General features: G+C 53.9%; 1 protein-coding gene across 2 annotated transcripts in view; it reads right to left on the bottom strand.

Annotated features, from left to right (window-relative positions):
* The window catches only part of FGD5 (FYVE, RhoGEF and PH domain containing 5), a 115,935-nt gene that overhangs the window by 48,735 nt on the left and 52,842 nt on the right, over window positions 1–14,358 (bottom strand). For both annotated transcript variants that reach the window (XM_081245562.1, XM_081245563.1), the window contains exons 4-5: window positions 1,751–1,809; window positions 1,608–1,638 (exon numbers count right to left, since the gene is read on the bottom strand). In XM_081245562.1, the coding sequence (XP_081101688.1) occupies window positions 1,608–1,638; window positions 1,751–1,809 (90 nt within the window). The remainder of the gene's footprint in view (window positions 1–1,607; window positions 1,639–1,750; window positions 1,810–14,358) is intronic.

Genomic DNA, 14,358 nt, shown 5'->3' with positions numbered 1-14,358 from the left:
TTTTCCCCTCCTCGGGATATTATTATGGATTACCAGCGGCTTCAGCATCTTTCCAACTGGCAGGAAGCAGTGCAAACAGAGATGGAAGTTTCCCAGTTAGAACCCTCTTAACAAAGTCATAAAACAAAAAGGCGCAGCCCCTCTGTCAAGCTGCCAGCTCAGAAGCAAGTGAGAAGCATTACAAAAGGGAGAGTGATGCTTCCTGCCGTGCTGGGGCGGCCGTGCTTCACACCTGAGGGCTTTTGGGTTTAATCACCCACACGGAGTTCTCAGCCTGAAGGGCAAAAACGAGGGGCTGGGAGTGCAGGGCCCGAGCAGTGCCCTGTCCCCCCTCTCCTGGGGACCTGGGTGCCTCTCAGCAGGATTCAACCAAAGACCGGGCTTGGTGCCGGTGCTCTGCTGCCCGCAGGAAGGCCCCTGCCCCGAAGAGCTCCAAAGGCGGAGGGGACACGTGACTAACACAGGACGGCAGCGCAGCAGGAGTCAGGAGACCTGGGGCTTCCTCCTGGCTCAGTCACCGGGGGGCACTGGCCTCTGCATCACCACCGACACAATGCTCAGGATGGACATTCCCAGCTCTGACATTCTTGGAAAGACACAAAGACGAATCAAAGCGGCACGGGATCAGGTGCCAGCCTACGAGGAGACTGCAGGTGGCTTAGAGAGCCCAGGGGGCAGGGAGCGGTCACGAGGGCCTTTATGGGACAGATGCCCTCACTTCCCACATCTTTGCTGCACCCTCTTCCCTTGCCCTTCCTTATGACTCAGCCCCAAAGTCACCCCCTCAGGGAAGCCTGCCTAGATTCCCTGAGGTTGTCAGTCACTCCCTTTTGCTCTGGATAATTACTGATTCACCAATCTGTCTCCTTCGCTGGCCAGATTGCCCCTGCAGGAGGGACCTGTCTGATCCGACTTTCCATCCCCAGCTCTTGTCACATTATCAAGTGTCCAAAAAACGTTCACTGAACTGAATTGAACTCACTGCACAGGGAGACCTTCCAGGCAGTCTGGCAGGTTGTGAAGGGTGGCAGTGCCAGAAATCCAGGAAGTCCCCAGTCTGGCCTCTTTTCCTCTGAAAATCCAGAGGATTCCCCCGACCCCACCGGCTCAGGTGTTACTGTCCCAATACCAGGGTGACTGAGAAAGCCTCTTGACACCCCAGCTGCCTGGTCCTTGTGCAAACACGTCACCTTCTCCACACAGGCCTAAACATACAATGAGCGCACACACCTGTACACACACACGCGCACCTGCACGTCCCCACCCCACACACCTGAACTTGCACACACAGCTACGACCCAGAACTACATCTGTCCTCCTCCTGTCTTCTCCAGTGAGAGGGTCGAGGAGACCGCAAACGTCCTTCCAGAAACCTCAGCGCGTCCCCTGTGTGCCCTCCACCAAGGCAAAGGGTAGCTCCATGAAAAGAATGTGCTCTTCGCCCCCTGAAGCACATGAAGCAGGAGACAGACTTCCCTGAAAAGCTTCGGTGAACAGGTGCCTCTGCTCGTGGAAAGCACCTCTGTCTCCTCACTGCTTTTCTGCCCCTTGTATCACAGCCTTGTAAAAGGGCGATTCGTTTTGGACAAATAAAATGATTAACTCACCAGATGTAGGTGCTGGAGCATCTCCACGTATCTGCAGGGGGAAAGAGGTTTGAGTGTGCATTAATTCTCATTCTGTAGAAGCCGGGGAGGGGTGATGTTCTGTTAACAAGCTCAAGGCCACAGGCAGCTGCTTGGGGACTCACGCTTTCTCTGAAGACAGCAGTTCCTGTGCTATGACGTGGGCTCTGGACTGTCCGTCCACCTGTGGGAGGAAACAGAGCCATCAGGAGGGACGGTGCCCATGGGGGCAGCAGAAGGGGCATCCCAGCTCCACAAGCGTCAGTCCGGTTTATAGAAGGACCGTCACGCTGCCAGAGGTGAACTCCACAGGCTTCTCAGGCCACCCCAGCACTCACTACCTGTGTGATCTTCAGCCGCGCCGCACCTCGGCGGCCTCATCTGTAATGTGGACATTAACAGCATCTAGTGCTCAGCCCAGTGCCTGCTGTGGCCTGCATGCTTGGCCGCCCTCACACCCACGCAGACTCTGCCCACAGCCCGGCAGGTTTTGAACAACCTGCGGTTCTCTGTGCCAAGCGAGCTCTCTCTTCTTGCTTTTTTACATGCCGTCACCTCAGTGTACTTTTCCTTTCTCTGCCTGGCCGCCTCCCAGTTATCCTTGGAGACTTAGTCATGGTGTCTATCACTTCCTCCAAGGAGCACTCCTGATCCCCTCCCCGAACAGGCTGGGTTAGGTGTCCCTTCTGAGCCGCCCCCTCTCAGGATACCGATTACATCTCCCCCTGGAGGCAGGCACCGGGAAGTGCACCTCTGCAGGACAGTGCCCAGCCTGGGGTTGGTCCTCTTTTGTTACTGAAAGAACGAATGAGTGAATGAATGAATGAATGTTCATACCACCTGGGAAGCACCGACTCTCCTGGCTAACCTCAGAAGGTGAGCCATTTAACCCATCTGAACCCCAGCCTCCGCACCTGTGAGATTCGACAATAACTGAGATTTTGTCCATAAACAGGAAGGAGGAGTCGGGGCCGAGGCAGAGGCCTGGGCCTTCTGCCACGAGCAACCCTTGTGGCCCCAAACCTGCCGGATGTCAGACACACTGCGGTGTATCCGGAAGAGCAGAGACACTATGGGGCAGTGACGGGACAGATGGGGAAAGACACTGGGCCTGTGCAGGCGAGGCTGGGCGGGGTGGCCGCCGCGGAGCAGAGGGCACTGACGGGACGCATGGCTCCTGGTTTCCAGTCTCCTGCCACCTTCCCTTGCAACCCTGCAGAAGTCACTTTCCGAGGTCGAGCCTTAGCTTCCTAGGTGTGAGTAGAGTGACCTCTGAAGGCCGTTCTCTGCTGAACCTGTGTGTTATTAAACTTGAGATGCGATGATCCACTCCAGGGGCCAGAAACGCACTGCCTGTCGAGGGAGCAGCTGCATGGGGCTGGGGCTAAGAGCACGGACTCTGGAACCAGGCAGTCTGGGCTCAAATCCTGCTTCTCCCTTGTACTAAACAAGTCACTTAACCTTTCTGTACCTCAATTTCCTTATCTGTAAAATGGGCACAGCAGTATAATGGTATCTCACACACATGCATATTGTGAAGATTAAATGAGTGTGTATATATACAGATAGAGACCTCTCTGTATCTGTATCCATATCTGCATCTCACACTTGGAACAGTATCTAGCACACAGTAAACACTACACAGCTAACTGCTATCATTATGCTTGTGTTTTTTGTACCCTGAGGAACAGAACCAGGTGCCCAGGGATGGAATAAGAACAAATAATTTACAGGGCCAAGTAGGGAAAGGTCTCAACTGCACAGTAGAGGCTGAGCCACTCCTCTGATAGCAGCAGTTGAGGCAGAGGAAAGCAAACGGACTGTGGAATCAAGCACACCTAAGTACCAATCCTGGCTCCAGAACCGTGTAATTGTGTCACGGCCTGCAAACCATGACCTCTGAGCCTCAGCTTTTTCACCTGAAATACGTGGAGAATGACCAACCCGGTCTCACACACTGGTGTTTGGGATGATGCACTCTTAACTCGGGCTTTGCATTTGCTGTTCCCTCTGCCTGTGATGCTCTTGCCCAGATCTTCTTACTTTCTGACTTTTTCAGGTCTCTGCTCAAACATCACATCCTCCATGTGGCCATCCATGACCACCCGACCCAGAGAACTCCCAGAGTCAGTCTTACTCCGGGGTTCTCAGCCTTGGCACCACTGACATTTTGGGCCACACAGCTTTCGCTGCAAGGGCTGTCCCACGTGCTGCAGGACTGTTAACAGCGTCTACGGCCTCTACCCGCTGGATGACAGCTGTAGCCCCGCTCCAAGTTGTGACAACTGAATGTGTCTCCAGACATTACCAAATGTCCCCTGGGGGGGCAAGAGCTCACCTCGGGTAAGAACCTCTGCTCGAACCCTGTTTCTTGTTGTACTTTTCTTTACAGCAGTCACACTACCTAATGTTACCCTTGTACACGGGAGATGTTCAAGAAACGTTTGAATAAACAGATGGAATTGAGATATAGTGCCCAGCACGTAGTAGGTGCTCAATAAACGAGTTCCCTTCCCTAGCTGGTGTGTCCCTAATAGCTTCTTGGCTAAGAGCCAGTGTTTTGGAGATTTCCGTCTCTCCAAGGCCATCCAAATTCAGCAGAACTTGGGCCTATGGTCAGTCTTCCTCCTGCCTCTCACTGCCGCCTCTGTGGTGGGTGATGCTGTTACACCATCCAGAGCCGGAGAGAAACCTGTGAGGCCTGCAGAGGCCTCCAGCCTCACCTGGCCTCCCGCTCTCCCACGGGTGCCGCATCATGACTCCCGGTCTGCCTTGTGCACCCACAGGGCTAGCGTGGGGCTCTGCGGGCAAGAACAGCTCACTTCCCAAGCAGGGGCTCCTGCAGAGTCCCACACGCAAAAAGGCTTCGTAAACAAAACAAAAGAGAATTACTCTGTGGAGAAAGGACCAGGGTCAGGAGATTGGCCCTATAAGATGAAGACGAGAATCAAGATGACGTCCAATCTTCCAGGGGCCTGTGAGTCAACTCTCGTTTGTCATCCAGCTTGATGCGGAGACCTGTGCTCTGGGGTCAGAAGGCCTGGGTTCAAGTCCTGGGCTCCACCTTCCTACGCTTATGCCCTTGGACAAGTTATTTCTCTTCTGAGCTCCCTCTATAAAACATGGATGATGATGATGATAATAATACCTACCTAATAATATACGAGCTAGCATTTATAGAACACTTAGTTTGTGCTAAGTATGGCTCTAGGATTTTCACATGTATTATCTCACTGAATCTTCCCAACAACCGAGGAGGTAGATGCTATCATTATGATCTCCGTTTTACAGACGAGGAAACTGAGCAACAAGTAAGTCCTACCCTTTGCCCAGAGTCACTGCTATTAAGTGGCAGAGCCAAGATTGAAAGCCAGGTAGTCAGCTTCAACCTTGAAGCACTTGGCAGCGTGCCTGGCACTCAGCAAGTGCTCAGTAAATCGTGTCTCTGCTCATTGGAGGAGGTGGGCTTTCAAGCTGGGAGACACCTACCCTTTACCTTCACTGTGAAGGTGGCAGCGGGAGTCCAGCACTCCAGGGCACCCGGGCTAGTCCTCCCGCCACAGCCCTTTCTGATTCCCGGCCCGCAGAGCAGCACCCACCACGGCACACAGCAACGGGAGCAGTGCCGGAAGCGAGGACGCCTGGATCCACAACCCAGCCAGGCCACGAGCACCCATCTGACCGAGTGCAAGCCCTCCTCTGACGCCTGTCTTCTCATCGGGAAGATGGGGTCAGTGTTCCCCGACTGCAAGGACCAGATGATGAGACGATGGATGGAGTGTCCCCGCCCCACCCCTCCGAACTTCTGGAGTTGTCCTCATCACCACTGTCACAATCTTGAAGCTGTCGGGAGGGACTTCTGTGCACGGGCCACTCTGCACGTCCCTCCCAGGCCCTCCAGCCAGACGGGCAGACTCTGGGCGGGATGCACAGGCCGTCCTGCTTTAGTGACTCTGCTGATGATGGATGTGTCTTCGCCAGCCAGAGAAGAAGGCCTGGCGGGCCATGTGCCTGGGGCTCTCCTCAGAAGCTGCTCCTGGGCGTTGCCCAGCTGGGCCATTTAATATAGATGTTTGTTTAACCAGGAAATGAACTCCGCGGTTGACGGCAGTGTCCAGGGACAGACTTCTGGGAACAGGGTTCCTCCCCGGCGCGTGGGGGCTGGGCCCATGCTATCGCGTTTCTCAGGCTGGCGCTGTGAGGGTTACATCAGGTAGCCGCCCTTCTGTCCGAGGTCCAAGCCCAAGCGGCTTATCTCCCGTTCCCCTGGGCCGCCCAGCCGCACTTCCTCCCCAGGCCCCAGGCAAACCTGCCGGCTCAGGGCTGGCTATTCTGGGACCAGCGCAGGGCGGGAGGAACAGTCCTCCTTTAGGGACCCCCTGGCTAAACAGACGCAGAAAGAGTTGGGAGTCCTGGTCCTCTGCCTGGGACTTAGTTTCTCCAGGTATAAGACAGGGGTTCCTAGGCCCCTTCTAGAAGAGCGGTTCCCCAAGTCTGGTCTGAGAAGCCCCAGGGTTCTGCCTCCCCTTCCCAACTACGTTATCTGTGTGAGCCTGGATTTTCACTAAACTCGACCACAACAGCATTTTCAACAGACGGAAACCGAGGAGAATCCAGGCCTCCCCTATGAAGCTGGAAGTTAACATTGTTTGCAAAAATGTAAAACTTCGTCACTCTTCTCGCTAAATATTTTGCAAAACAACTATTTTTCATAATAAGTGCTATCTATGTTAACATATAATGGTCTATTGTTGTTATTTTTAAATGAATTAAAAGATAGATGTTTTAAGTTTTTCTCAGCATTACTTTCTCATGTGGTAACTATGGATAGATATAACTCATAGAAATAAAAACTCTTAGGGGTCTTCAATCATTTTTATGAGGATAGAGGGGTCTCAGACCAAAAGGTTTTGAGAACCACTGTTTTAGAGGCTGTCACCCTGATCATATAGGATTGTGGACGGAAAAGCTCTTCATGCTCAGTGAAGATCTAAAGAGGAGGCATCACTGCCACTGTATTATAATAACAATCACCGTTTCGGTTATTGTGAGAAGTAGGGTAATGAGCCCCAGGCTGTATGGCCTGGCCCTCAGCATGGCCCTACGTATTCCCAGGGCTCACACCATCTCTCCACAGCGTCCTGTCCTGCAGAGGAGGAAGAAACCACCTCCAAAGCTCCTATTTTGTCACCTCTCTCCCTGCTTGCAGGCCTCCTGGGTTGATACCTGCTCTGCCTTTAAACAGCTGCCTCTTTCCTTTCACCCTCATCTCTGCCAGCTCCGGGCCAAGCCCCATGTCCTGACGTCTTGGTGCCTGGCTCAGTGCCCCCTCCCTAGTTCACACCTGTACCCCGGCCTGTGGTCACCTGGGAAATCCACCTCCACGCCGTAACCCTCAGCCTCTCACCTCCTCGAGACTCCCTTCCCTCTCAGATGACTTTCACCTACTTCTGTGTCTGCTCCACCCACCTGGGCCTTGTCCCCGCTCAGAACTGCCCTGCTCTGAGGTGGTGGGGACCTAAGCTCCCGAGCTCCCCTCCACCCTCAGCTGAACTCCCCTCTTAGCTCACGAGAGCTGCAGCCTTGGACCTACTCCAATCCACACAAGGTTGTGGGGACTGCCTTCTGCTGTCACCTGCAGTCCCAAGTGGCTCCCCAGGACTTACAGAAAGAACCTGTCGTCCAGCTTGATGCTGAGACCTGCGCTCTGGGGTCAGAAGACCTGGGTTCAAGTCCTGGGCTCCAGCCCTTCCTAAACCTATGCCCCTGGACAAGTTACTTCTCTTCTCTGAGCCGCATCGGTAAAAGAGGGATAATAACAATACGTACTTAATAATATAACAGCTAGTGTTTCTTGACCACTTAGTATGTACTAAATATGGCTCTGAGCTTTTTATACAAATTACCTCACTGAATCTTCCCAAAAAACTATGAGGAACTATTATTATGACCTCCATTTCACAGATGGGGAAACTGAGGCACAAATAAGTCCTACCCTGCACCTGTGACTCTGCCTAAAGACCCTTTCCAGTCATCGTATCTGCATTCCTCGGGGCTTTTTGGCTCACACAGGTGCCTGTGTCCAGAACTTCCCTGTGATCCAATAGCCGTCTCTAGGTTACACGCTTAACCCCAGGGAGGCAGAGTGGCAAGGCAGGGCCCCGATGCTCCACGTCTGCCAGCCGCAATCCCGTGGGCGGGGCGGGGGGCACATCCGCAAAGAGGGAAGGGGCTGCCGTCCAGGGCTGTTTCAAGCCCTGGGGAAATATTCCTAATGAGTCCCTGCTACTTTGAAGGTCCCAGCGAGGGGCCTTGCTGGGGTCTCCCGAGGCCACAGCTGGAGCAGGGAACGTGCTCAGGGAGCCACACTCACGGGGTGGCAGGGACCCCAGGAGAACGCTTGTCTCCGAGGCCCCTCGGGGCACCACCTGCACGGACAGCGGCCACCTCCCCGTTGGAATGCAGACCGGGGCTCCCAGCAGAGCCTTCAGCGGCCGCTGGAAAATTCAGACAGGTGCTCAGGGAGAGACGGCTCATCTTTCACCCCAGCTGTTGCCTCTGTTCCCACAGGTGGCAGAGGAGGGATGAGGAGGGCAAAGGAGAGGCAACACCTGCAGGACAAGGGGGGAAGCAGGAGGGACCAAACACAGCCCCTCCTCCCCTCCTCCCCCAGGACCAGGTGGTAGGCTTCGCTTCCTGCTGACATCCAGCCTTATTCTAGTTCCTGAGCACAGGTTGGTGTGAGTCTGGGTTTGGCCCAGATACTCTAGAAAACTTTCAGTTGCAAAGAATCTTTGGTTCCGGATGCAGTTTGTAATAGAGGACAGCACGCTCTCTTGGAACACCCCGAATGAGGCATCAGGAGACCTGGCGCCTACTCCTGACTCTGCGCCAACGTGCCAAACAGCCACGAGCAAGCAGTGGCCTCTCCACGAGCTGCAGTCTTCCCTCCCGTGAGACGAAGGCATCTCGGGCATCACAGACTCCACACCCAATTCCCTCTGCCCCCGGCCCCTGGCAACCACCATGCTACTCTCTGCTTCTATGACTCTGACTGTCTTAGATCTCTCCTGTAAGTGGCATCACACAGTATTTGTCCTTCTGTGACTCCCTTGCTTCACTGAGCACCATGTCCTCCAGGTTTGTCCATGTTGTACCACGTGACAGGATTTCCTTCCTTTTAAAGGCCGAATAACATTCCATTGTATGTGGAGACCACACTTTGTTTATCCATCCATCCCTCGATGGACACTGAGAGGGTAGATTTCATGTTAAGTGTTCTTACCACAATAACAAAATAGAATGAAGTGACCTCTAAATGCCTCTGTCAGCCCTCTCAGCTTATAGGAGCCTAAGAGTGTAGTGGTAACTGTGACCAGGCCAGCTCTCACTGAAAAGGCCAGCACACGGCTCGTACGTGACACAGCCTTCCTGTCCTCAGCATCTCACTTCAGTTCGGGAAAGGACCAGCCACAAGTCAAGAAGCCAGTCAGTGACTGGGCTCCATGCCTTCGTGATGCCTGCTTTGGCCTCCTATGCACCCTCTCTCGCCTTTCTACTTAGCCACATCCTACTCTCCTTCACAGAGCACTTATGCCTCACCTCCTCCTGGAAACCTCCCTGAGTGTCCTGACTTTTAAGACTTGGGACAGTCACACTGCTCAGGGTTTAGGTCACAAAGCTGAGGCCGCCATGGCTGCCCCATAATTGTTCCATCTCACGAGCAGCCTTTGTCTTGTAAAAAACTGTCAGAGGTAACCCTCATAAAAGTGTATAAAAGGTAAAGTTTAGAGATGATCACATAAGGAGCTTTTTCATTCTCCAGCCTTACAGTAAGTCCCCACGGTCAGGCACCCCACCAGCTTCTTTTCCGGCACCTCAGAGAGCTGGGGGCACTGTGGGTGCTCCATACAGACCGGACGGCTGACATACAGACCAGAGTTCAAACCTGAGTGAGCATTTGAGCCACCCGGTGCAGGGGGAATCTTATAAACATGCAGATCCTGACTGGACAAATGCAGGGGGACCTGGGGTGCTGCTGGTCCACATGTCCAACTCTGAGCAGCAGGGCTGTAGACCAGGCACAGAGAGCGACTGTCATGAAGCTGGGAAGGAGAAAGTGAGGGCGAGTGTGACCCTGTGGCCCGAATTCTAAACTGGTCAAAGGGGCACGTCTGAGGGCTTCCCTGGTGGCGCAGTGGTTGAGAATCTGCCTGCTGATGCAGGGGACACGGGTTCGAGCCCTGGTCCGGGAAGATCCCACATGCTGCGGAGCAACTAGGCCCGTGCGCCACAATTACTGAAGCCTGCACATCTGGAGCCTGTGCCCCGCAACAAGAGAGGCCGCGATAGTGGGAGGCCCACGCACCGCGATGAAGAGTGGCCCCCGCTTGCCACAACTAGAGAAAGCCCACAGCTTGCTGCAACTAGAGAAAGCCCACACACAAGAAACGAAGACCCAACACAACCAAAAATAAATAAATAAATAAAAGGGGGGGCACGTCTGAGACTTGGCAGAGAGGAAAACCAGCCACAGAATAAGCTCTCGCGGGACCAGGGGATCCCAACGGCCCCCACCCCCAGCTTCTTGGCTCCTGACAGCCTGCAAGCCCTCCAGGGCCCTGAACAAGGGGTGTGAGACAGGCGGGTACCCAGGATGCCTCCCGGACCTCTGAGCTCCTGTTCTCTCCCTTCCCCTTTGGCTTCTGAGAGTGTGCACCCTCGTCCTCCTCTGCTCAACACTGCCTGAAAATGTCTCTGTGTTACTCTGCTGAATTGCTGTGCCCTCTGCATGGCTGCTGTGGGGCCGGTGACAGGAAGGCTTGGCTCCCCACTCCGTCCCTCGCTGTGCACTGTAAATTGTACAGGACCAAACGAGTGTTTTTGTTTATTTAACTGTCGTTCGTCAAAGTTTGTTTTCCTTACTTAAACGCAGGAACTGAGGCTAATGCATTCACTTACTTATTCGTTTTTTGGAGGATATTTACTCAGTACTATTTTACGTGCCAGGCAGCAGGGACGTAACTGTGAACAGGACAATCATGGTCTCTGCCTTCCTGGAGCTACTCTGAGAGGGGAAGGCAAACAATATGCAAGTAAGCAGAAAAATAAAGAACATTATCACAGCTTGAGATAAGCACGAGGAAGGAAATGACAGGAATGAGCAGGGTGAGCAGGGGAGGCCTCTTTGAGGAGGTGACATCTCATCTGAGACCTGCAGCCAGCAGTGCAAAGGGCAGGAAGAGCATCTAGAGTGGAAGCAAGTGCAAGTGCAAAGGCCCTGGGGTGGGTTTACAGAACAGACTGACTCGTTCTGTAGCCTTCGCGGCTGAATTTCATTTGATCCATAATTAAGACATGGCAACAGAAGATGAAATGCCAGGGATTTAAAATCTTTCAAATCTGGTGCCAACCGCCAGAATAGCAAACTCAAGTGGAGAAGCAGGCGGCCAGGTGGTGGGGGGCATGGGAAAATGGCGAGTTCAGCTTGGGATGTGTCGACTTTGAGGTGTCTGCAGGGCTTCCAAGAAGGGCCCCAAAAAGCAGTTGGTAGATGGAGTGCGGGGTCGCAGGGAGGGGTGGGGCGAAAGGTCGGCTCCGGGAAGACACCTGAGGAGGGCTGGCTGCTGGCCTGGAAGGGGCTGCCTGAGCAGAGGACACAGGAGGACAGCGGGGCTGGAGGAACCCAGGCCCTGGGACGTCAATGTCTCACGTGGAGGCGTGGGCAGAGAGGATGGTCAGGGGAGTAGGGAGAGAACAAGGAAAGAACGGAGCCAGAGAAGCCGAGGCAGCTCCCAGGGCGGGAAGACCACCAGAGCGGAGGCTTGGGATCTGAGGTGGACAGTGTGCAGGGCGAATGACTGCAGCAAGAGGGGCAGGAGAGCAGGGAGGAACATGCCTGTGGGCGGAGCCAAGTCCTGCAGAACCCGTCCAGCCCACCCCCTCCTCCTCTGCTCACCCCGACGCCGACCTCGGCTGTATAGGCTCATTCCCACCTCCCGCCCCACCTCTGCGCTGCTGCTCCCCGCGGGGAATGCTCTGTCTCTAGACCTTCCCCTTTCCTCCTCCCTCACAACGTTCAGCTCCCTGCTCGAAGGGTGCCTCCTCGTCACAAAGGCCTTCTCTGGGAAACTGGAACCCGCCTGCATCTCTGGAGGGAAAGTCAAACGGGGCGGCTGTAAAATGGTATGGCAGGTCCCCCCCAAATTAAAAATAGAATGACTATGTGATCTAGCAATTCTACTACTGGGTACGTAGACAAAAGAATTAAAAGCAGTGTCTTAAAGAGATATCTGTACACCCATGTTCACAGCAGTCTGATTCGTAATAGTGGAAAAGTGGAGGCAACCCAAGCATCCGTCGATGGATGAACTGACAAACAACATGTGATACGTACACATAATGGAATATTATTCAGCTTTAAAAAGGAAGGAAATCCTGACACCTGGGACAACATGGATGAACCTTGAGGACGTTCTGCTAAGTGAAATAAGCCAGACACAAAAAGACAAATACTGTGTGATTCCACGCATATGAGAGTAGTCAAAATCACAGAAGCAGAGAGCAGAACGGTGGGTGCCAGGAGGACTGTGGTGGGAGGTGTTGTCTAAGGGATACTGAGCTTCAGTTTGGGAAGATGAAAAAGTTCTGGAGATGGGTGGTGAGGATGGTTGCACAATAAGGTGAATGTTTTGTTTTTCTTCTTTTCTTTTTTTTGCAGTACGTGGGCCTCTCACTGTTGTGGCCTCTCCCGCTGCGGAGCACAGGCTCCGGACGCGCAGGCCCAGCGGCCATGGCTCATGGGCCCAGCCACTCCGTGGTACGCGGGATCCTCCCGGACCGGGGCACGAACCCGCGTCCCCTGCATCGGCAGGCAGACTCCCAACCACTGCGCCACCAGGGAAGCCCTGTTTTTCTTTTTTTAAATATAAGTTTACCGTTCTCTCTCTCTCTCTCTTGCTTTTATTTCAATTTATTTATTTATTTGGATCTGTTGGGTCTTCGTTGCTGTGCACGGGCTTTCTCTAGTTGCGGCGAGCGGGGGCTACTCTCCTTTGTGGCGGGTGGCCTTCTCATTGCGGTGGCTTCTCTTGTTGCGGAGCACGGGCTCTAGGTGCACGGGCTTCAGCAGTTGTGGCACGCGGGCTCAGTAGTTGTGGGACATGGGCTTAGTTGCTCCATGGCATGTGAGATCTTCCTGGACCAGGGATCGAACCCACGTCCCCTGCATTGGCAGGCAGATTCTTAACCACTGCGCTACCAGGGAAGTCCCAACGTGAATGTTCTTAAGGCCACTGAACTGTATACTTAAAAATGGTCAAGATGGAAGATTTTATGTTACATGTATTTTCACAAAATTTTTTAAAATGGAAAAAAAAAAAAACCAGCCTTCTCCAGCCTCCCTGTGTAAGTTTCCTCACCCCCTGTGCTCTGTCCTCGGCCACCGTGGTTTGCTTTGTTTGTTCGTCGTTTACAGCACTTTCACCACCTAAACCCACCTTGGGAGTTTTCTGGATGATTGTTCATCCCCTTCTAGAATGTAGACTCTAGCAGAGCCAGCAGACACCTGGTCTGACTTGTGGCTGCTATATCTTCAGCCCTTAGAACGGTGCCTGGCACACAGTAGGTGCTCAGTAAGTACTCAGTAAATAAATAAAATTCTGTTGAAGAAGAGGAGGAACGGGTGAAACTGGCTGAGGACACAGAGAGGAGAGGTGCAGATGGGAGGGAGTTCACATCGACAGGAGAGTGTTTTCTGGAAAGGAGAACAGGCTGCAGGAGAGGAAGCTGCAGCAGGTTTGGAATGGCCTCCCCAGGGCCCGGAGGAGCGTGTGTCTGCAGTGGCGCCAACGCACAGCCGGAACGGGGGTTCAGGGTCTCCAGCATGGAGAAGGCACAGTGTGACATTTAACACAGGCTGGGGACTCGCCCAGTGGAAATGACCAGGGTTCAAGTGGATCCTTCTTTTTGGTTTGGTTTGGTTTTTGGCTGTGCCACGCAGCTTGTGGAATCTTAGTTCCCTGACCAGGGACCGAACCTTCACCCTCGGCAGTGAAAGCAGAGTCCTAACCAGTGGACCGCCAGGGAATTCCCCACGCAGATCCTTTAACCCAGGCAGATGGTCAGGCAAGGCCACAGGTGCAAGGCTAGGGGCACGAGGTCAGCAAGGAGGCCCGGGCCAGGCCGCCAGGACCTTGGGTGCAGCCAGGGAGGGGATGTCCTGAGTGGGCGGGGACCAGGGAGGGCGTGAAGGCAGGATGGGTCTGCTCCAGGGGACAGGGCTGGGCTCAGGGGTGGACCCGGCCAGGAAACAACGTCCATGGTGACAGCGGGAGCCCGGCCAGAGAGGAGGTAGCCGGGAGGGGCTGCCAACTCCTGGGCTGGTCTCAGGGGAGCTGGTATCTTGCCTGAAAAGTCCCCATTAGCCTGAAAACCAGGCGCATTGTCAGGGAGGGGCAACTCGCCAGCCCACCTTTGAATGTCTCCTTTCATTGCTAGATCTATTTTTAGGTCCCTCTTGATTCTCCTTTTTTGCCCCCTCTTTCCTTCAACCCACACCCTTTGTACGTCTGCGAGTGGGAGAGAGAGAGGTCAGACAGGTGGGTGGACCAGCTGGACTCAGCATCCTGTCCTGCTCCAAGATCCTCTCCCCTCCTGACTCGGTCACCCCAAAACATCTGGGAAGGGTGGGGCTCACCACTTTTTATTTATTGTTACATAAACCATATCACAG

Source organism: Mesoplodon bidens (genome assembly GCF_964165515.1).
Source record: "Mesoplodon bidens genome assembly, chromosome: 10".
Lineage (NCBI taxonomy): Eukaryota > Metazoa > Chordata > Mammalia > Artiodactyla > Ziphiidae > Mesoplodon > Mesoplodon bidens.
The sequence above is the reverse complement of the archived record's forward strand: the minus strand, read 5'-3'. Positions and strand labels throughout refer to the sequence as shown.